Source organism: Bos indicus x Bos taurus, chromosome 23, assembly GCF_003369695.1.
Source record: "Bos indicus x Bos taurus breed Angus x Brahman F1 hybrid chromosome 23, Bos_hybrid_MaternalHap_v2.0, whole genome shotgun sequence".
In the NCBI taxonomy this organism is placed as follows: domain Eukaryota; kingdom Metazoa; phylum Chordata; class Mammalia; order Artiodactyla; family Bovidae; genus Bos; species Bos indicus x Bos taurus.
Window position 1 is genome coordinate 22,087,515 of NC_040098.1, and position 24,598 is coordinate 22,112,112.

General features: G+C 39.9%; 1 protein-coding gene across 2 annotated transcripts in view; it reads right to left on the reverse strand.

Moving 5' to 3' along the window:
- Nucleotides 1–261: 261 nt before the first annotated feature.
- Nucleotides 262–24,598, reverse strand: part of LOC113881576 (patched domain-containing protein 4-like) — a 58,500-nt gene continuing 34,163 nt past the window's right edge. For both annotated transcript variants that reach the window (XM_027524611.1, XM_027524610.1), the window contains one exon: nucleotides 262–1,341. In XM_027524611.1, the coding sequence (XP_027380412.1) occupies nucleotides 838–1,341 (504 nt within the window). In that variant the 3' untranslated portion in view covers nucleotides 262–837. The remainder of the gene's footprint in view (nucleotides 1,342–24,598) is intronic.

Sequence of the window (24,598 nt, forward strand, 5' to 3'; positions counted from 1 at the left end):
GAAGGAATAAACTTGACTGAAGATACTCATGAATTGTTTTCACCGAGATATCAAAAAATTAGAGGACTTCCCACCAAGTGGGCTTCCCAAATGGTGCAAGTGGTAAATAATCTGCCTGCCAAAGCAGGAGACTTAAGAGACATGGGTTTGATCCCTGGATTGGGAAGATCCCCTAGAGGAGGGCATGTCAACACACTCCAGTATTCTGGCCTGGAGAATCCCATGGGCAATCCCGGACTCCCGGCAGGCTACAGGCCATAGCATCATAAAGGGTCAGACACAGCTGAAGCAACTTAGCATAACACACACATCTTTAAGTGGTTGCAGGAAAATTTTAAGTAGAGGTGGGCAAATGGAGTATATTTTTGCAAAAGATTTGAAATGAATTAATAGACAAAACTTCATGAAGAAGTTCTTTGAGATTAGAACTTTTCAGCGGCTCTCAGAATTTTCATCCCATGATATCCACTCCTGACCACCATTAATCTGAGGATTCAAGACAAGTATGAACCATAGTTTTTTGTGAAGCAGATTTTGGATCTCTTTAAATTTGTACCCCATGATCTTCATCCTATGATCTTTGAGGAAGTTGAGTAGAGAATTCCAGTAGTGTGTACTTAAAAAAAACAAACACTGAACAGCATGAAAGTCCCTGGTATAAATGGGAAGATGGCTTGGTCAGCCTACAGATGACTGAAAAAGGACTAAGGGAAAACAGACACCACCCTGAGTAAAATTTCACATCATCACACAGATACACCGATGCAAAATTAAAACAGATTTCCACCTGAGAATTCAAGAAATGTTCTGCCTTGCCCCACACCGGTAAGAAGCCGATTACCGCAAGGATGGATAGTTACCCATGGCGAAGAACGGGATTCCCAGCAGGGTGGAATTATACTTTCCGTCGGTGATGAAGAAGATTCCAGCTGCAGTAATGATGGAGATGCACACGGTGAGCACCCCCAGGAGGCCCAGGAAGGGCTTGCCACGCAAACAGTCCTTCATGGAGCTGGAGAGGGTGGCTGTGGTCAGGATCAGCATGAGGCTCACTAAGACCTTGCTCCTGGCCAGGATGCTGGACTTATGAAAGTCTCTCCAGAGGCTAAAGGATGCTAATGAGTAGAGCTGGAGGTCCTGGTGCTCCTCCTGGAGCTTCCGCATAAGTTTACAGAACTCATTCTCCCACTTCTCCCCTATGAGGTCTTGAGTGGCAGAGCCATAGGTCTGGAGGTAGTAGGTGATTTGAATGGCTCTGGCTGACTTGACCCGCTGGTCCTTGCTGTTTGGCACTTCCACTACCCCGCCCAGCTGGTGTCCAATAAAACTGTTCCTCCCATCCTTGAAAACAGAAAAAGGGGAGACTGAAGTTACTAGGGGGATGCAAATTCCAGAGAACAGATTCTTACTCTAAGTGAAGGGGCACAAAAGGCAGAAGTAGGCTCTAGCAGTTGAGGAACTGATGTGGGTGGAGTAGCATGTGATGAGTTTATATTCAACCTTTTGGAGCTCCATGAGATACCATGCAAGATGACTGGGATTAGAAAGGATGCAAAGAGTATCATGAAGTTATACAAGACTTGCTGCATGCATAGGAAAATGTACATACAGATTATGTTGATCTCATCCATAACCTCATTCTTACCATTTCCTTTTGGACTAATCAATAGTAACTCCTTTATGCATGATCAAGTTTAAGTATTCAGTTTTGGCCAAAAGTGAAGCATGGCATGAAGTTAACAATCTTTAAAAAATTACAATAATAATGTATTTTTAAAATATATGCTAAACTTTCTAAGGCTAACACACATACCTACATTAATACACACACCTACATTAACACACACACATACACTAACACACCCAAGCATTACAAACATCCCTCCTTGTTTATATTTTGGGAGTACAGCTGTGTATTGCAGAACAAGTAGAAAAAAATACTGCTTTTTAACAAATAATTTAATAGTATTGAAATGTTTACTAAATATAATGTGAGCACTTGTTCACTCATTAAAACCTAATCCACCAGTTGTAGGTTGACCAGAAAACACAGTGGACAGACCTTCCAAATGAGATGGATAAGACTTCAGGTGGGGTTGTCAAAAGTCATTTCAATTTCAGGATTTCACATGAAGTAGAGTGGACAAAATCAAAAGAGTGAAGTGAAAGTCACTCAGTTGTGTCCGACCTATACAGTCCATGGAATTCTTTAGGCCAGAATACTGGAGTGAGTAGCCTTTCCTTTCTCCAGGGCATCTTCCCAACCCAAGGATTAAACCCAGGTCTCCCACATTGCAGGTAGATTCTTTACTAGCTGAGACACAAGGGAAGCCCACCAGGATATTCAAAAGGTGGACACTGAGTTGCTTAACCAGATTCACAGCAGTTAATTCTCAACCAGTGTGCTGTACATTCAGAAAGAAATCCCAGACAGCCATCATCAAATCTTAATTAATTTTGCCACAACTGTCATGTACTTTAATGGCTGTGGTTGTTAGATGGAATATCGAACCCAGTGGCAGGTTGCAGGATGGATTCTGGTTCTGAAAATGTACATCAGGTCCTGGAGGAGACAGGTACAAAGGTGAATTTATGTCGTGAATAGATTGTGCACTTGCTACATCAGGCAAGACATTTATCTTGTGAAGATATAAAGGTGGAGAGTCAGAACAGGGAACAGAAAGGTAGTAGATAAGGGCCACAAATCCAACTCTGGTTACCACTACTATTTTCACAGGGTGCTGTGTACTCAAGGGACGTTATTGTGGACTTGCTAGATTAGATACTTATATCTGAAGTATTTGTTTTTATACCAAAGCCGCCCTAGAACTTGAGAATGTGTTGAAACACAAAAATCTTGAGAAATTTACAGAAAGTACAAATATTATGCAGGTCAAGAAGCAACAGTTAGAACCTGACATGGAACAATGGACTGGTTCAAAACTGGGAAAAAGCACATCAAGCCTGTATATTGTCACCCTGCTTATTTATCTTATATGCAGAGTACATCATGCAAAATGCCGGGCTGGATGGAATCAAGATTGCTGAGAGAAATATCAATAACCTCAGATATGCAGATGACACCACCCTAATAGCAGAAAGTGAAGAGGAACTAAAGAGCCTCTTGATGAAGGTGAAAGAGGAGAGTGAAAAAATTAGCTTAAAACTCAACATTCAAAAAACTAAGATCATGGCATTCGGTCCCATCACTTCAAGGGAAATAGATGGAGAAACAATGGAAACAGTGACAGACTTTATTTAAGTGGGCTCCAAAATTACTGTGGATGGTGGCTGTAGCCACGAAATTAAAAGACACTTGCTCCTTGGAAGAAAAGCCATGACAAACCTAGACAGCATATTAAAAAGCAGAGACATCACTTTGTCAACAGTCAAAGCTATGGTTTTTCCAGTAGCCATATAATGATGTGAGAGTTGGACCATAAAGAAGGCTGAATGCCAGAGAATTGATACCTTTGAACTGTGGTCCTGGATAAGACTCTTGAGATTCCCTTGGACTGCAAAGAGATCAAATCAATCAATTCTAAAGGAAATCAACCCTGAATATTCATTAGAAGGACTGATGCTGAAGTTCCAATATTTTGGCCATGTGATACGAAGAGCCAATTCATTGGAAAAGACCCTGATGATGGGAAAGACTGAGGGCAGGAGGAGAAGACAGCAACAGAAGATGAGATGGTTGGATGACATCATGGACTCCATGGACATGAATTTGGGCAAACTCCAGGAGACAGTGAAGGATGGGGAAGCCTGGTGTGCTGCAGTCCATGGGGTTGCAAAGAGTTGGACACAACTGAGACAAAACAACAATAACACATTTTATTAGTAAGGATCATCAAGAATTACAAGAAAAATTTAATAGTCACTCCATATACCCATTTCCTCCCAACATGTTAAATAAGAACAGTCTATGTCTGTCTCTATTTCTGCTTTGCAAATAAGATCACCTATACCATTTTTCTAGATTCCACATATATATACTAATATACAATATTTGTTTTTCTTAGTCTGACTTACTTCACCCTAATATATGGATACCAAGGGGGTGGGTATAGAAGGAATTGAGAGATTTGGATTGACATATATACACTATTGATAGTATATATAAAATAGATAACTAGTGAAAGAACACTGTATAGCACAGGGAACTTGACTTAAAGAACAGCAGTCACCTGAATGGGAAGGAAGTTCAAAATGAAGTGGATAGATGTATATGTATATGTATGGCTGATTCATTTTGCTGTACAGTGGAAACTAACACAACATTGTAAAGCAACTACACTCCAATAAAAATTAATAAAAAACAATTTTTCTATTTAACTAAACCTAACTCTAAATGCAGAGAAGGCAATGGCACCCCACTCCAGTACTCTTGCCAGGAAAACCCCATGGATGGAGGAGCCTGGTAGACTGTGGTCCATGGGGTCGCTAAAAGTCGGACACGACTGAGCAATTTCACTCTCACTTCTCACTTTCATGCATTGGAGAAGGAAATGGCAACCTACTCCAGTGTTCTTGCCTGGAGAACCCCAGGGACAGGGGAGCCTGGTGGGCTGCCGTCTCTGGGGTTGCACAGAGTCGGACACGACTGAAGTGACTTAGCAGCAGCAGCAGCAACTCTAAATGCGTGCTGCAATTCATGGGGTCGTAAAGAGTCAGACACGACTGAGTGACAAAACTGAACTGAACTCTAAATGAACAATATATTTCTAAATAAGAGTTGTGAGAATATTTCCCCTTCATTTGGCATTATTTCCCACTCTCTATGGCATCTCTGCAATTTCCCCATCTTTTTTCGTTTAAAAAGCCAAACTGAAATTCTGGCTGTAGGTTCCCAATGCTCTGTCTTTAGTAAACTCTCTGGAGTCCCCCAGTGAGCTGCAGGCAGAAAGGTGGGAAATTCTGCCCTAGCACTGACAGGTTTTCAAGGATGGCTTTTGTTCTTTTAGTACAGGTCAATTTGCTCCTCTTTTGGGCTTATTTTTGCTTTAAGCTTGGTATATGTTTTAGCTCCGCCCTTGTCTCCACTTCTTTGAAATCCCATCTGCGATGTTGACTTGTGCTTCAAATTATTTGAAAAAAAAAAAAAGTATTTTAAAGGCTTTATTTATTCACTTAAGAAAGTGCAGTTCTGTCTTTACTCATTTCTGTCATCAAAAAGATTTCTGAGGGATTGTTAGCAGCAGAACAAAGATTTATGTCTCCCTCAGGCCTTGTTTGGAGATTATTCTGGATCAAAGAGGGTGCTGATAATGTGTCTGGGCAAAAGTCGAAATTTTGAAGAAGGCAAAATACAGATTTTTAAATAGCTGGTCTATACTGGGTTTGGCTAGCTGTTCACTGCTTCTTTTAAAATTGTCTAATATCCATTTTTTACAAAAATGACTTCATAAAAGATATGCTTTCATCTTATTATATGTAAATGAATGTAACAAATTGAATGCATTTCTCTCTTTTAACCGGCTCTACTTCACACACTAGGATAAAATAAACAGTCTTTGCACATCCTTGAATCGAAAGCTCTATTGACTGAACATCTTGTACAAACCATTGGCCCAATCAAATCTACTCAATACAGTCCAGAAATACACTTCTGCACATTATTTGTAAGAGATAATTCTACTCTTTTGTGGTAGAAGAGTCAATTCATTTCCCAACACGTGAGTGCTTCTATGTAGGAGAAACAAAGAATGAATACAATAATTATCCTCTGGGCAGAACTTCCCTGAGTTTGTAAGGAGTTAGGTTGGATTCATGGACCTGGGCTGTAGTGTGCATCTCCTAATAACTGGATAAGAAATCCTTAGCTGGTTCATTTCCCCTTCTAAGTTTCAGTTTTCTCTTCTATAAAAAGAGTGATATAAGTAAAAATGTTTACATAATACTGAAGAAGTTTTTCAGCTCTATCATGAATTGAACCAATATCATTAAGTGAAAGTGAAAGTAGTGAGCATTAGTCGCTCAGTCGTGTCTGACTCTTTGCGACCCCATAGACAGTAGCTTGCCAGGCTCCTCTGTCCATGGAAATTTCCAGGCTAGAATACTGGGGTGGGTTGCCATGTCCTTCTCCAGGGGATCTTTCTGACCCAAAAATAGAACCTGGGTCTCCTGAATTGCAGGCAGATTCTTTATTTAGGTCTTTAACCCGCATCCTTGGGTCCACTTCTGCTCTCTCTCAAAGTATACTTTACATGGAAGCCAGAGCCTGCTTGGACAGTTCTAAATAAGCTCACATCATTTATGCACCTAAAACCTTCTACTGGCTTTCACTTGCACTAGGAATAAAATAAGAGCCCCTTGCTAGGTCTGCTAGGCACTGCATGGCTTGCTGCTGGCCAAGCCCTCAGGCCTCTTCTCCTGAACTCCACTCCAGCTATCCTGGTCTTTCTTTCTACTCTGAAACACACCAAGTTAATTTTCACCTCATGGCCTGTGCACTACCCACCCCTCTGCCGGGTGCTTCTGTTCTATGGCCGAGGCTTCTTCCTCACAGAGGGCTTAGCTTCAAAGGGACCCTTTGAACCACGTAATCTAAACTAGACCCCTTCTTCCCAGCACTTAGTCCTGTTAGCTTGGCCCAAAAGTTCATTCAGATTTTTCCATAGGATGTAAATGTTTTGTTTTCTCCCTACTATTTCTACCTGAAATCATCTTATTTAATGATTTAGTTGCTCCTCTTCCATTTCCTTCATTAGAATGTGTGCTTGTTGAGAGCTGGCACCATCCTGTTCGCTGGTAATCTCCCTGAGCCTAGAACAAAGCCTGGTATATAATAAACATTCTGTAATATTTGACTCAGTGATTCACGCTGAGTGTATTTAACTAATCACAAATTATTTTTTAGAGCCTGCTTCCCTAAGAACAGGGAAAGTAAAAGATAGTATAAGTGTCTGAGATTAGTAGGCAGTCAGATGTAGAGAGGTATAGTATATACAGAGATTAGAAGTTGGTAGAGAAGAAAACAAACTTTATCCTTTTTTCAATCTCTTTTATCTAGTGTGACCTTAGTCCAAAATATGTTTCCTCTTCTATTTTTCACTGAACAAGCAAGCATGTGCCATAAGCTAGTGAACAGACAGGGGACTTGGGGAGTACCTGGAAAAGGCATTTATGTACATCATGGGGCTGGATCATGGATTATGCACGTCATGGAACAGCAAATGATGTTTAAGGAACCGAGGTAAGTGATGGGATTTGAGACTAGACAAGAAAGCAGGCCCTCTTCTGTAAGGACCATGAAAGCTTTATTAAAGGAGTTGGACTTACTGTCTTGTAATAGGAAACTACCGGTGAATTCTAAGCAGGGGATGACATGATTTACTTTCTGGAGTGCTCTCTCACTGTACTGTGGGAAATGATTTAGGGAGTTGGGGTGACTCTAAACGTAGGAGGTCAGTTAGGAACTCCCTGCAGTATTTCAGTTTCTCGATGCAGCATGAAAAAAAAAAAATGTCTCTGGTAGGTGAATAGTTCCAAGGTGAATCAATAGAATTACAGGTCACGATGCTATCTCACAGCCAGGAAGCTCATCACATTATCACATTAACTCTCCAGGAGCAGTAATGCCAGGAAAAAAAAAAATCTTCCATTCTTCGGGTCTTATTTTGTTTATGGCTACTACTTTGTAGCTTTTAAAATTACTCCCACCCAATCCACACCTCTGTAGTAGGAAATGAAATCAAACTCTTTAGAGACAAGATCAAAGAATAAATTCTCAAAGAAATACAAGAGGAAAGAGATGTTAATGTTTTAAACTGTTGTGCAGAGAAACAAATTATTCAATGATGCTTTGAAATTATAGGGGACTAAGTTTTATATCTGCTCAGAATATGTGTTAGGTTGATATTAAGTTATTTTCTGTACAACATAATTTGGCAGCATAGCTCCTGTCTAGAACAATTGTACTTTTGATCTCATAGATTTTCAATACAGTAGACACTGAAAGGATACTGGAAATTTTTAGATGGTCAGTAGTCTTTAATTGCTGAAAAGAAAAACGACTATGTATGGTACAGATAGTGTACCATATAGTGACGTTTCTAAAAGAATGATACATTTTGTTGTTCTTGTTGTTTGTTTAAATAAGATTTTTTCTTATATTTATTTCTTAACATATCTCTGTTTTATTCTCAATACTGATTACACACACAAAGTAGGATTAAACAAAATCTTCAGTTATCTTGAATTTCTTCTCTAGAGCCTTATGTTTAGTAGAAACAAGCAAATAATGACAAAGCAAGTTCCCACAAGGTACTTGGACTTTTTTTTTCTAAAGCCATTTTAAGAAGGAAGACTTTAAAGTGTTAAAATGCCCTAATAAAGAATAAATTAAACTTCTTATGTGACCTTGCTAAGCTTGACATTACTAAGTGGTGTAAATTTTTAATTTTTTTTCAAAGAAGGTTAAAAAAAGTAAGGTTTTGGTGTTGAAATAAAACAAGAGCTTTAGCCAATGAGAATGTAAAGTAAGTTTAACAAAACATTCTAGCTTATTAATTTTTAACACAGGTGGCAGACTCAGTTTCCAGATGCAAGCACTTTATTTGCGTTCTCCTAGGTAACTCTGCGGCCTCTCTCAGAGGAAGTGCTATTCTGGAGTAGCCTCAGGTCACCCCTGGGACACAGGCACCTAGCAAGAGGAAGAAAAGTAGGGTGACACAGCTAAGAGGCAGAGCCAGTCATCTGATTCTTGTTTTTAATGCCAACGCTCGTGTTCTTAACACACCTGCACATATGTTTGAATGATCTGCGAATGTACCTGAATGAAAGGAAATACAAAGCAGCAGTTCGATACACAGATTCAAGAGGCCACTGTCGGACTTAAAGCTCCAATGTCATCACCGTCAAGCTGTGGAAGTCTCCTGAACTCTGGGCACGTCAGCTTTATTACTGGCTAAAATAAGATTTATAAGGGCTTCTCTCATAGCTCAGTTGGTAAAGAATCTGCCTGCAATGCAGGAGATTCCGGTTCGATTCCTGGGTCGGGAAGATCCGCTGGAGAAGGGTTGGACACGACTGAGCGACTTCATTTTCACTTTTCACTTTCATGCATTGGAGAAGGCAATGGCAACGTGTTATTGCCTGGAGAATCCCAGGGACGGGGGAGCCTGGTGGGCTGCCATCTATGGGGTCACACAGAGTCAGACACAACTGAAGCGACTTAGCAGCAGCAGCAGCAGCAGCAGTGGTCAGAACATGTTGGAAATTGCTAACATGGCATCCATTAAATGTTTGAGTGGGGCTGTTTATTTAGCCATCTAGCATTATTTCACATTTCCCAGTAAATGTCTGTGATGTGATAGAAAGAATACAGGGTCCAGGGTCCAGGGTCCAGGTTCCAGACTGGTTGTGAATTCCAAGTCTGGTGCTCTATAGGAGGGTGACAGAGGACAAAATGCTTGCCTTGTCTGAATGCCAACTATTCATCTCCAAAATAAAAGATTTGACTTATATTATCTCTAAAGATTTCACTAGCTCTGTATTTAATGATTCATCTGTGGTAAAGTTATCAGACACTACAAAGCAGGCTAGAGAAATCTGCCCTAAGGAAAAAAATAAATAAGAAGAAAGGAGAGACTCAAGATGACCCATGTTCATTTCCATAGAAACAAGAAGCGTTTTATCTTCTCTTAAATCTGAACCAAGTAGTTTTTTCTCCTCTTTGAGGAATTTCCAGAGAGAATTTTTCTCAAATGGTAAAAAATCAGGACTTTGCCCCATTTTACCTAGATGGAAATCATCTCTAAGTAGCTCAGATGAATTCATTTATTTCTTAGATAGTAAAATTCATGTTTTCTTCAGATCTCTATTTCATGAGTATCCTCCCCACTTAATCACATAGTAAAATAAATACATTTAATTTCTCCTCAACTCAAATGAAATCATTGCACAAACGTGTAAGTAACATATGGAAGTAGAGTTAATATCTACATTAAGTGTGAAGCATGTAACAATGACTTTTTTATTTCTCTCTAAGTCATTAGTGACCCTATCCCCTACATTTCCTTTAAAATGACTCATTTAAATTTCATTTTACATTAGTCTTTCACAAAGTGAAATGACCACTCAGGGCAAGTATCCACTATTCAAAGAGATTTAGTGCTGACACTGGTCTACATAAAAGAAGCTGGCTGTAATTCACGCCAGTGTTAGAGGAATGCAGAAAGCTCCCTTCCAGAGAAGGATTGAAAGTCTGCTGTGATAGGCTTTCTTTGGGGCTAAGACTCTAGTTTCGGAGAAGGCAATGGCACCCCACTCCAGTACTCTTGCCTGGAAAATCCCATGGACGGAGGAGCCTGGTAGGCTGCAGTCCATGGGGTCGTTGGGGATTGGACACGACTGAGCGACTTCACTTTCCCTTTTCACTTTCATGCATTGGAGAAGGAAATGGCAACCCACTCCAGTGTTCTTGCCTGGAGAATCCCAGGGACGGGGGAGCCTGGTGGGCTGCCATCTATGGGGTCGCACAGAGTCGGACACGAATGAAGTGACTTAGCAGCAGCAAGACTCTAGTTTACAATCATGTGCTATGTAAGAAGTCTTCCTGGGTAGCTCAGCGGTAAAGGATCTGCCTGCAATGCAGGAGCCGAAGGAGACATGGGTTCAATCTCTGGGTCAGAAAGACTCCCTGGAGGAGGGCATGGCAACCCATTCCAGTATTCTTTCCTGGAAAAGCTCCATGGACAGAGGAGCCTGGCGGATAATGGTCCACAGGATCACAAAGAGTCTAACACGACTAAAGCAACTTAGCACACATGCATGCACGCTTTGTAAGGAGTGTGATGTTAGCACCTGTGAGTGGAACAGTAGATCAGACTAACAAACTACTGAGGCAAACCTCAGTGTAGAGCCCAGGACAGTCTCCCCTTAAGGGGAAAGTTAGGGAAGATCAAAGGTGTAGGTACTCCAGACAGTAGTGTGGTAAACTTATGGGGTACCAAGGACATGACAGAGGTGGAAACAGGTAAGAAGGGAAGTCATTCTTTCATTCCAGAAATATTCAGTGAGGACCTGCTCTATGAGAGCCAGCTATTGAGGACAGAATCGTGAACAGATACAATTTTTATCCTCAAACAGCTTGTGGTTTTGCGGTGCAGTGGGAGATGGAGGAAGATAAGTAAGCAGGCAGGCATTTTATATATTATGATACTAGTTAACACAAGGTGTTAAGGTACCGCTAGATGGAATCACTAGCCTATCGAGGACTAAGAAGATGTCCAAAGAAAGTGGCCTCTTAGCTGAGACCTGAAACACGATAACAGTTCCCCAAGTGAAGATGGGGGATTTGGTTGGTGGACATGGGGAGGTGTGGTCTTCTAGGCAGAGGGACCAGCACGTGCAAAGGCCTAGAGACAAGCGTAAGACACTGCATTACTGGCACTTTGGTAATGACTGGGATATACAGTGGGGGGCAAGAAAGGGTGATGCAGAGATGTGTGCAGGTAGTGAGGATGGAGATTTGCTGATTCGAAAGTTCTCTTTAAGTGCAATGTGAAAAATGAACTTCATGCATGGCCTTAAGGAAGGAGATGGACACTAGAGAAGGTCCATGGGATCATTTTTTTTGTTTTTTGCCTTCCTCACAGCTCTATCGAATCCAAGACTTATATAACTGATTAAATGAGCATCAAAAAAAGACTTTTCAGATTTTATGGCATGCACATTGTCTGAAAGTAAATTTTCCCCACGCCCAGGTCCTTTTCCCAAAGAACAACTCATTTTGGAGTGCTGAAGGATTCTTGGAGGAAAGCTTACTTTCTAGAGGTGAAGGGGTTGCTGAAAGGGATCTACTTATTTTAATGATTTCCATAAATCTAATGAATTAAAACAAGACATGTTTTGAGTGCTTAGGAAGGCATGTGTAGAAAGCAAAACAAGGACAAATAAATGGAATATAAAGTCTCTTCCTTAGAAGAGTTTATATTGTTATGAAAACAAAGCCCATTAGATGGTAACAAAATAAAACTGCATACAGCATTAGAACTCAGGAGACATCCGTTGAAGAATCAAGGTAACTGCTGAGGGCTGCAAAATGATACACATAGAGCATGAACTCAACCATGTAAAACTAGATATGCACATATCAATATTCAAAGGAAACTATCAAAATTTTAACATTGGCTCTTATCTGGTATAAAATTATAGGTCATGTCTACCTCCTTGGCTAATTATGCTATTTTATATTATCCTTTTAAAAAACCTATTGACTCACCCACAAAAAGGATAAAAATAAGTGTGTGAAGGGAACTGAATAAAGGGTAGATGGGAGTGAGAGGGAGAAACTAAGTAAGACTTCAAATTTCACTCTAACAGGGAGTGGGAGAGGAGGAAGGCCAAGAATCAAGAGTCCTTTAGTCCCAGATTCAAGCTAGAAACTTGAATTCAAGCTCCAGGCTTCTAAGGAAACAAATTATGGTGGTTCATTCATTCTCATGAAGGACTGTGGTTCTGGCCACTGAGACGGAAGGAATGATGGTATTCGACTGAGAGTAACAGCAGATTCCTGGCTTCTAAGGGTGGAGTACAGCACTAACATTCACTTAACTCTCAAGGTGATCTGACCTTGCCCTTGACTAAAGGATGTTTTCAGAGAAAAGACCATGAGGACCTTGGTAGTTCAATATAGTTTTCCTTGTATTGAACTTGAGTTCAGAAATGGTCCTTATGAGGTTCTCTTTAATTTTTGTCTTTGTACCTTTCCTTCCCATGCGTTTTTCTTTAATCTGAAAACGAAGCCAAATCATTTGACTAATCAAATTCAAAAATTTTTTGAGGATTTGATATACATAAAACATAAAGCTAAGCAAAAGCTGATTTCTTTTTCTTAAATTATCCAGATAATTCTAATGATTATCAGATTGATTAAAACTTCCAGAAGACAGGCCACTTAATTTAGGCAGTTTGAAAACAATGTTGCCAGTTATGTGCCCCATTTTTCTAATTTCTATTTTTCTTTGCTTTCCAAGATTGTATAAAATTTTCATTGAAAAGGCTTCTTCCAATAATTAATATGCATTTTTTCATTGTTGTTTATCACTCCAATTAGATTTCCAAATTCAGTGAAGATAGGAAATGAAGGTAGGACCTTTTTCCAGCTAAAGGAAATTAATTTGAGGCACATATCTCAACGAAATGTAGAGAAATTGACCTACTAAGAAAGAAGAAACCAGTGGTGCAGCCTTTATTTGCAGCTGTGGGTGAGGTTACCCGTGTCTTAATCCTTTAATAAAATGAAGGTGCATCTTTGTTTCTCTACTGAAGATGAATCAGATTTTTTTTTTAAGTATTATGTTTTAGTAGGAGGATAATTGTTTTCCAGTGTGTGTTAGTTTCTGCTGTACAACAACATGAATCAGCTGTAGGTATGCATATATTCCCTTCCTCTTGAGCCTCCCTTCCCTCCCCGCCATCCGACCCCTCTAGGTCATCACAGAGCTGTGTTGTACAGCAGCTTCCCACTAGCTATCCATTTTATATATGGTAGTATACATATTAGAGAAGTAAATGGCAACCCACTCCACTATTCCTGCCTGGGGAGTCCCAAGGACAGAGGAGACGGGCAGGCTAAAGTCTATGGGGTCGAAAAGGAGTTGGACATGACTTAGCAACTAGACAACTAGACCTGTATACAGGTCACTGCTACTCTCAATTCCTCCCTCCCTCTCTTTCCCACGCTGCATCCACAAGTCCATTCTCTACATCTGCATCTCTATTCCTGCCCTGCAAATAGGTTCATCAGCACCATTTTTCTAGATTCCCTATATATGCGTTAATATACGATATTTGTTTTTCTCTTTTTGACTTATCCTGAAGATGAATCAGACCTTAATACAGCATCTCATGGTCTTGTATCAACATCCTCCATCCTCTTCCTTGACCCCACCTCCTTTCTCCCTACCCCTCCTGTCTCTCTTTCTCCAGCATGCTCTCTATTTTTTTCATTCTTGGTTCCTTCCGCTCTGACCTTTCCCCTTCCTTTTCCTCCTCTTCCCCCTCCCATCTCTGTCCTTCCTTTATTTGAAAGACAAGTACCACAAAGCCACAGCGAGGGGTAATTACTGACCTATGTCAGTAAAATGCCAGATAAAGAATACAACGCTTGCTTAAGTCCATTCTATCTTCCCTAAATTACCTTTTCTTTTTAATCTCTGAAAAGACAGACATGCTTTGGAAGTATTGTGCGTGATATACATTCTAATGAGATCCATGCAATTGCTCTTTACCACTACCAACCTATTCAGTCTCAAAGATATTAAAATAATTGAAAGCCTTTTGATAAACCCAAGAAAGTAGGTATTCTCCTAGCTCACAGCTCAATGAGGGAGCTAAATATTACTTCTAGGAGATGGCTGCCATGACTCACTTTGCAACTATGTTAGCATTTTCCAAGTTGATGGGACATATTTTAGTCAAATATATGGGCTAATTTAGCTCTATATTCCTGGATGTTTAACAGAGGAGCCTCTGGCTGTCTTGGGAGGTACACTTTTAAAAATTAATTAAAACTTTTGGGATTTGCCTGGACTGTCCAGTGGTTAAGTCTCCATTCTTCCAATCCAGGAGGTGAGGGTTTGATCCCTGGTCGGGAAATAAGATCCCACACGCTGTGTGGCATAGCCACAAGATAAAAATAACAAATAATAAAAATAAATAAAAATAAAAATTAATTAAACTTTGAAAGCACTTGAATGAAAAATTAACCCAAAAGTAAAGTGCATGCTTTTTTTGCTCTATAACTTAACTTCCAGGAAAAGATTATCCAAAAATCTTTAAAGATTTATAAAATAAATTTCTGCTTTAATTTTTCTGGTGGTTTGTTGCCTTTCTGGTTGTTTCTGTTTAAGGCTAATATTAAAGTTTGTTGGTATTTCATTTATAAATGCTTCTCTGATGTAGGAAAAAAGTGATTCATAAAGTTGAGTGTGTTAAGCAAGGGAATAAGTCAGAAGCACTTAAGTTATGTCTAATGACTGCAGACTTTAGTTTTAGTAAGGCAGATAAAACTTAGTAATTTATTATTTAAACAAGGAGGGGCTTCCCTGGTGGCTCAGATAGTAAAATGTCTGCTTGCAATGCTGGAGATCTGGGTTCGATTCCTGGGTCAGGAAGATCCCCTGGAGAAGGAAATGGCAATCCACTCCAGCACTCTTGCCTGGAAAATCCCATGGACAGAGGAGCCTGATAGGCTACAGTCCATGGGGTCGCAAAGAGTTGGACACAACTGAGCGACTTCACTTATTTAAACAAGATCAATTCATGGAACACTTACAGGTGTGTGTTTTTAGTCCTATGCCTATGTGAGGCTTTTTAATTAATAATATTCACAAACTAGAGTCCTTAATTTGATTGCACATCCCTTATGGCCTGGATCACATGGTAACCTGAGTAAGTTAGGTGGTAGAAAGTTATGATGGGTAAATAACAATGTGTAATGCTAGAAGGTATGACAATTGATTTACTTAGATTTTTAGGCAACAGGGAAAAATATGAAGACTAGTCTCATGGTAATGAAAGTAATCATCACTGTAAATTTACTATTCAAAATTGGCCAATTTTAAGTGGGTCAACCAACACTCCAGCCTTTGGGAGCTTGATTGCCTTCACTACATAAACATGATCGCTGCTTCTATGCTATGCTATGCTAAGTCACTTCAGTCGTGTCCGACTCTGTGCAACCCCATAGACGGCAGCCCACCAGGCTCCCCGGTCCCTGGGATTCTCTAGGCAAGAACACTGGAGTGGGTTGCCATTTCCTTCTCCAATGCATGAAAGTGAAAAGTGAAAGTGAAGTCGCTCAGGCGTGGCCGACTCTTCTCGACCCCATGGACTGCAGCCCACCAGGCTCCTCCATCCATGGGATTTTCCATAAATATCCCTCTTCATTGCGTCAGTTCTTGTGTCACCTAGCCCTATTTCATGGAGTCTGGAGACAGGGCTTCTAATCAAAATTGCAGTCCTCTTTTAGGTTGGTTTCAATTTGCTTCTGGATTTTTCAAAACAGGGCCAAGTTTCAGCAGCCCAATTTCTCATAATCTGACAATCAACATTTCTTTTTCTTTAATAAATCACTACCTTCCTTTTCAAACTATAAAACTTTGGCAGAGAGAATTTCTTCCAAAGCTTAGTAGAAAATGGACTTAGTAGAAAAAGAACAGGTTCCCTCCTGTTCTTCAGAGGAAAGACTTACAGCACATACTATAGGTCATGGCTGCCTGGTTGCCATGACGGTGATGGTGAAGCAAAAACCACTTCAGCATCAAGGGCCACAGGGCTGGAAAGAGCAGCTTGACTTTAAAGTTTAAAAACTTGGGTTTGAGTGCTGATTTAGCCACTTACAACCTCTGTGACTTTTAGAAAGTTACTTAGGTTCTTTGAGTCTCTTTCTTCAGTTATGAAATAGGACTGCCTAGCTCATAAGCTTTATTATGAGAAATGTTTTATGATATTGAAAGAGGGATGGCACCCTATGTTATTTCTGCAAGGGCTCTATCAACAGTTGTTATCTAATTACAAAATGATGGTTGAGAGATTCTGTGATTTTAAAATGAATTAAAAACAGACCATGACCCTTGATACCAAGGACATTCCATCCACCCCCAGCCTACACTACAAATACAGGAAGTTTCCAGGGTTCCCTAAGTAGGGTATATTTAGCTAAAAGGAGCAACAAAAAGATCCTGTCCTGGTGTTCCAATCCTGGGTGTCTACTCGCCATATGTCTGAGAGCTTGCTCCAAGTTCAGAAGACAAAATGTACCTAGTATTTTTGGGGCAAATCTAGAGGAGTTGGCTCAAATTTTCTTTTTTTTAATATATGCCAAATGATCACCTGGACATAGGATTTTTCTAATCCAGAAAACAATCTATTGTCAAAGCAAACTTTCGGGGCAACTGAGCTTGTGAAGTTTACGCTCCTTCGCTGTGGGGCTCCCAGCACTCACCGGGTTCAGACACTGAGTCCGGCCCAGGCATCGCACTGCCATGTGCTTTTATTTTAGGCAGCAAACAGGTGGACTTCAGGATGTGACACACTCCACGGTGAAAAGAGGGCCTGCTGCAGCTCTGTGGCTTTCTTTGCAGCCAAGACTACGATGGAAATAAGAGTCAAACTCCAGATTCCACAATACAGACGGCCCCCACTGCCAGTCCCTGTAACTAAAAGCATCCGGTGAAATCATGCAGGAGCCTCACATAACTTCCCTATTTTACCACCTGTCTTTACATTTCACATATAAAATGGCAGCAGACAAAAGACAGATGAAGTGACCCTACACTCACATGGCTTCATTTTGTGTTTTCTGACGTGCTATCTGAGCACCCTACTGGATTATTCCAAGGGATATAATTTCATCCAAATATTTGATGAAACTTTGATTTTAATGTATTTGTTTCAGTACCAGTTCTAATGCTTGCTATAGATATTCAGTGTTCTCTCCAATATTCTATCACCTGTCACAGGCGTCACTGATGTTCTAAGGACGCCAAGAACAGTGTCTAATGCAGTGTCAATAAAAATTCCATGTTATTCATCTTCCCCATTGATCACAGATATCTTCATTCAAATGAGTCCATTACATCTAAGTAAAGAGAAGGAAAAAAATTGCCTACTGAGAAGTGCAAATACAAAAAGCAGACACAGACATGGCTTTCAACTAAGCACATTCGACAAAGAACTAGCCTTTTTTTTTAAGTATCTGCTACAAATGAAGCTGTTTTACAGACACAAAAATATAAAAGGCTGGTTCATTCTCCTTAAGACTATTCACAGTCATTTTCCTTTACTGCAACAGACATTAATTCCCTGTAATTTTTCAAGTGGTGAGAGAATTCACGGTGAATATTTCAGGCCTCCTTATAAAAAAGGTGAGAGGCTCTCTTTTTTACAGAGCTTATGTAAAGAAGTCTAACATCTTTCATTTACATGGAAGTACTTTGTGGAAGCAGAGTTAACTTGGAAAGTGGGTGTCTGACTTGGCTGAAAAGATCAGGGCTACTTGAAGCCACTGCAATCAGTTACAGAAGCAGGTATTTAGGGGAGACTTTTCAAACACACATTGTTGTCAATGCGCTATTAAAAACACTGGTCATAACACACACACGAAAACAACACTCCTGAGAACTGGGGCTGGCAGCTGTCTGCACCACATTGGAGCTCTTTACAAGGAAATCTTGAGTGAGGTTCTAAAGCAATAAAATGGCACTCAGGGCTAAGCTACCCAGTTTGGAATAATAAAGGACCCCTGCCTGGAAGGACAATGAGGGTCACTAACCCTCCAATAGCAGCTTGAGCAATGATGTTTGTTACTGCTCACCTAGGATGGAAAAGGATGATCCCACCCCAAGACAGACATCAAAAGGGGCTTGAAAGTGAAAGTGAAAGTTGCTCAGTCATGTCCGACTCTTTGCAACCCCATGGACTATACAATCCATGGAATTCTCCAGGTCAGAATACTGGAGTGGATGGCCTTTCCCTTTTGCAGGGGATCTTCCCAACCCAGGGATCGAACCCAGGTCTCCCGCCCTATGGGCAGACTCTTTACCATCTGAGTCACTGGGAAGAAATGCCATTGAAAAATCTTTAAAACTAGAAGTGACCTGGTGAGATGTATATGTTGGAAGTTCCCTCTGGTAGCAATTTGAGAGATGATCTGAAATGCCTGTGCATATTTATTTATGTTGGTATGTGTGTGTCAGGATTTTATTTTTCCAATTTGGATTCCTTCTATTTCTTTTTCTTGTTTTTTAAAAATTTTTTTTTTTTTTTAATTGGAGGATAGTTGCTTTACAATGCTGTGTTAGTTTGTGCTGTACAGCAAAGTGAATCAGCGGTACATATACATATATTCCCTCTTTTTTGGATTCCCTTCCCATTTAGGTCACCACAGAGCACTGAACAGAGTTCCCTGTGCTACACAGTAGGTTCTTGTTAGTCATGAAAATAAAAACAAAAATAAACAAGTGGGACCTAATTAAACTGATGTCAGGATTTTAGGAAAATATTGACAGGGCAGCAGTAGATGAGCAAATTCCAGTAGAAATCCAGGTGAGCGAGAATGAATCCCTGAATGGACCAGATGGCAACAGAGAGGAGAGCTAATAAAGGGGTATTTAAGAAGCACATGAATAGAACTTGGTGCCTGACTGAAGGTGAGAAATGGAAGCGGGGAGAGGGAGGTGGTGATTCCACAGTGGTGGCTTAGCAACCCTGTAGACAACAGTGGTCCTACCCTCGCTGAAGATCACGTTTAGGTGGGATGAGGGGAATGGGGTTTGAGCTTTATTAGGCACCTGAAAAAACATCAAGGTGGAGATTTTAGAAATGCGTAAAGTTATGGGTAGAGTGTTTAAGACAGGCTAGAGATGAACACTTGGAAAATTATTGTGCAGCTAACAGACTGCAGGAAGACAAGGAAGATGGTGAGTCCACAGGAATGAGAAAAATAAGGTCAGGAAATTTCATTAAGAGGCACAACTATGCAGAAAACTGGCAACATTTCTTGTAGAGTCTATATTGATGAAACATGTCACAATCCCTGATGGGAAAATATGTATTAAACAAAGAAGGAATTATAATGGCTGGCAACCCATTTGCTGACATTTATGTATCCCAGAATAAATTTTTATAGGATGTACGCTTAAAGTACACTCAAATATTTCAATTCATTGAAATGAAAGTGGTACAGATCCAAAAAATAGTCTTCAGTTGGAATACTTTTTTAGTGCTTTCATAGGAGATTCCCACCAGTCAACTGAGGTTGCATCCTGTTCAATCTTTTGAGATGAAGGATTTGCCTTTTAATGAGAACTTCGCATTTCATTATTACAATGTACCCTCTGTCCTTGACTTGGTTATTCTCTACAAAAGCAGGAACTGCTTTGGACCATATGCTTAGCATATAGCAATGACAGATTCAGAAAGTTTTTAAAAAGCAGAGTTAAAAGAAAATAAGTATGAAAAATACCACCCTCCCCTCTGCTGTACACAATACAAAGAAAATTCTTAGAGGTGACCTCATGAATTTCCAGTTTCACAGTCAGGCATCTGTGAAGACTGAACAGGTCAGAAATAGACTCAAGTTAGGTTAGATCATTGAATATGCTAAGAGTTATTTGTAAAAGAGTTTTGATCACTCAGGGCCACATGAGTCAGCATGAAAATAGCAGTGTGTGAGTATGCAAAGGGGAGAGGGGTCCAAAATTCTAATTTAATTTGCCATAGCAACACCTTCAAGAGAGAGACATTAGTTTAAATAGTAAGGAAATAACAAAAATGAGCTCCTATTTATGAAGCAATAGCATATTTACAATAAGAATAACTTTAGCAACTTGCTACATGTGCTGCTTATAACTAAATAATAAAATGGACAAATTTTCAAGTTGAATCAATATGACCAGTAAGGCCACAATATTTCTTAGGAAACCTCAGAACTGTCTGAGCTAACATCTGTAAGAAAACTTTTCTTTATCCGTGGTAAATAAAAAGTTAGAACTGATATAAAACATTTTAAGAAATTTAAATTGGAAGAAAGCGCTTTCCTCTGAAGTCTTATGATATGTTCTGGGCTGCTCCTGTGGCATTTACAATCATTATATGGTATTTTCATTATGTTAGTTCTTCCCCTTTTTAAACTGGAAGTTTCCTAGAGGCAGAATACATCTTATGTTTTGTGTAATTGCCTACAACAGAGTAACTCCTCAAAAATCTGTTACTCAACCAAGAGTGATGTGTGCTTTATCAGCTAAAAGCTCTTCTTTGTGAATTGTGTGGAGACTTGTAACACTAGATCACAACAGAGGAGAAGGACAGGACGTTACAGTTGCAGGCAGAAGGATGGGGTCCAGGTGAGTCTTGGCTTTCTCTTTATGTCAGAATGGTTGCTGGGCTGGTACCAAGAAGGTTTCCGCCTTCTCGCAAATATCTTTCCCATTAATATCCAAGCCTTGCCTTCACCTATTCCCTGGGTGCCAAATCCTAACCACCAGGTGCTATAGGTGTGTGTTATAGAACAAAGGGGGTGGAGGCAACATTTCCCAGAAGATCAACCTTAAGAATGTTAATTCCCAAGGGAAATGGTTACCTTGGATACTGCTGCTTTCTCAGGTCAGCCCAGAGTACCAGTCTGTTACCTCGGAAGGCACAGAGCAAGGGCCTGAAAGAAGGACCAATTCAATAAATAGGCTTTAAAGAATCAAACAGGCAGCACTTCTTGAGGACTTGTGGGCCCTGAAGGACACCGTAGGAAACCCTGGGCTACCAGATCCTGGAGAAGAAAAGGCAACTTGAGCATATTGTACCCTTTTAACAAAAATTCACTGTGGAATTTTTTTTGTGTGACTGATGCAATAGTCCTTTTTATTTTACTAAAAATGAAAACAAAAACAAAGAAAGCCCGCAGGTGCATACAACCTAAAATGGTCGGTTTTAAGCAGACAGGTTTAGATCAGAATGATGGCACATTTGGATAAGGAGAGCTAAGGGAAGTCGTGATTAGGTGACTGGGTATGGTTGCCAGGGTAGACCCTGAGAGGTGAGGTTTCTGGCCAAAGGTCTCACTAAAAGGGACTAGAATTAAGAATTATAGATAAAGATTAGAAGTTAATTGTACTGCATTCTCTAAGTTTCTTTCGAAAAACAGTAAAGATTGCCCGATGACCTTTTGGGTTACATGTAGAACAAAGCCGAGGGTGGCACAGTATTCAAAACCATTTATGACTTCAGAGAATTTTGTATTATTCATATTTGAATAGAGGCTTGAAATTTTAAAGCATCCTGGGCTTCCCTGGTGGTTCAGATGGTAAAGAATCTGCCTGAAATTCAGGTGATCCAGTTTCAATCCCTGGGTTGGGAAGATCGCCTGGAGAAGAGAATGGCTACCCACTCCAGTATTCTCGCCTGGAAAATTCCATGGACAGAGGAGCCTGGCAGGATATAGTCCAACGGGGTCACAGAGCCAGAAAGGACAGAAAGACTAACACAAAAGGTGTAACAGGCAGAGTGCTGGGGTGGGAGAAAGGGTGTCTTCAGACCTGTTTTCTGTTTATTTGCTGCTTTCTCTCGTCTAAGTCTTGGCATCCTGTGCACTTTTCCAAATCTGTTGGCAAGTCTATCTCTCAAGACCTGATTACTGCAGACACCATCTCTTATCAGAATAAACTCCCTTTGCAATCAATGAACATTTTGCTTTTCACTCATTCATCTTCTCACTCCCCAAACAATGAGAAGAAGATAAAATGTTCTGAAGAACTGAGCAATAATAAAATGCTGGTTAAAGCCATCTGGGCAGTGAGCTACCTTATCAGGGACAGTGAAGTACCTTCCAGAAGAGTTGCTGCACACATTTTACATTTACCACCCCTACCCAAAGAAGACTTATTTCTCAAAGAATGGGACCCTTGCATCATTATACACTACTGTCCTACATACCATGTATCAAAGGCAAAATGTAACTGCTTTTTTCTTACTTTTCTTCTTTAAATCTTTTTTTTTTTTTGGTTATTCTCTTTGTGCTAGATAATGACCTCTTCATTTTGCAGAGAAATATGTGATATTAAAATATGCTTTTTCCTAATACATATAATATTCCATTGAAACACTTAGAAGATGGCAATGCATGAACCCACACTGAGACTTTATAATAACAAAGTATGAAGATGGGTCTCTGTGAATTAGGAAAATCAATCTTTCACAAGATTCTAGTATTTCACTTGAGTACCGTGATTTTCTAAATGTGTTTCCCTGGACCAGGGAGCATCAGCATCACCTGGGAACTTGATAGAAATACAAATTCTATAAAATTCTATTTCTATGAATCAAAACCTTAGGAGTATGGCCCAGTTTTATGTTTTGTTTTGTTTTTTAATTTTTATAGCAGGATATTTGATTTACAATGTTTTGTTAGTTCCTGCTGTACAGCAAAATGAATTGGTTATACATATACACATATCCACCTTGTTTTAAGGTTCTTTTCCCATTTAGGTCTTTTTCTGAGTCATGTTTACTTTAATAAGCCCCTGCATGCATGGATGCTCAGTTGCTTCAGCTGTGTCTGCCTCTTTGCAACACCATGGACCATAGCCTGCCAGGTCCCTCTGCCCATGGAATTCTCCAGGCAAGAATATTGGAATAGGTAGCCATTCCCTTCTCCAGGGGATCTTCCCATTAGCATGATGGGTGATGATGAGTCAAATTTCATATCAGAAACATGGTGAGAAGTTTAGGTTTTTTGGGGGGAGGGGCTCTTAAGAACTTAAGTATGTATGTATTAGCAGAGAGATGGTTTAAAGAAGGCAACAAGACAAAAAAAAATTAAAGAGAAAGTTTATGCTAGTAAGACAGATGGAGGCTTCTGGGCAGCCAGGAGAAAAAGTGAAAACACTAAAGTGAGGAGGTAGGAAAGTACTTAATGATGGTGTGTTATACTGAAGAAACACATAGTATACAAACTCTAGAAACAAAGGTCCTTTCATCATACTGGAAGTATACACAGATCTGTGTCTTTTTTTTTCTTCTTTTTAAAAAATCTCATTCTGACCAAGTACGCTTAATCAGGCATACACTGTGAATTTCAGAAAGAATTTCAAAGGTTTAAGGAAAAGCTGACATAATCTATGTCATGCAGCTCCAAAACAGAAAAAGAAAGCTCAGAAATTGGAAAAGTCTTTAAAATACCACTTAGATGGTGTTAATAGAAGAAAATGCGCTGAGGAAGGAAAAGGGAAGAAACCTACAGAGAATGAGATGGCACACAATGTTCTCCAATGACATTCCCTTTTAAAAGGAGAAGTCCAAATCATGAAAAGGAGAAAGTAATTTAAAAGAACATCATGGATCTATAAGAATAATTTTCCGAAGGCTAAATTTAAAATAAGCAACCAAAACGCTAAAAGTAAGAAAAGAGCTTTTTTTCGTTTGTCGCTGTCAATGTTTGACTTGTTTTGTTTTTCTTTGGATGGAGCAGTTCAGAGAATAAATAGGCCCACGGCTTTGGGCTCCTAATGTATCTCCTGGTGGTTAACAAAGAAGAAAAGAAATTGAAGACTAAAACTACGACTTGGTTTTTGTCTTCTGTTTCTATGAGAATGAAGGAGTGGGAAGAATATGGGGAAAAAGGAATTTAAGCTAAGGAATGGGTAGAAGATGCTTAAAACATTGCTGAACAGTGCTTTTAAAGGATCTGTCTCCTGACCTGGGTTAATTACCACCCACTGTTCCAAGAGAACAGGACCTGCCAACAGTGATGTTAAGGCAATCATGGGGAACGATGTGGGATCAGGAGCCTGGGGATGAGCAAATGTAATCTGGGTTTAAAAAAGGAAAGACATTTCTCACCTGCTTCTATAAGGATTGATGTTGATTTGAAACCTAATATTCCAGGCAGTAGTGGGTAAACAATTTTAAGATAAGAGATAGGGTTAATGAAATGTTGGTTTGAGTTTTGCTTTTAAAGCAAAAACAATCACAGACAGATACGTGAAGAATTACAGAGGACCTTGTGCACTGGTCTCTACCAAGGCAGCATTTGAAAACATCTCTTCTGGACAGTGACCAGATTCTCACTTACTCTGCTGGTTGTCATGTAAAC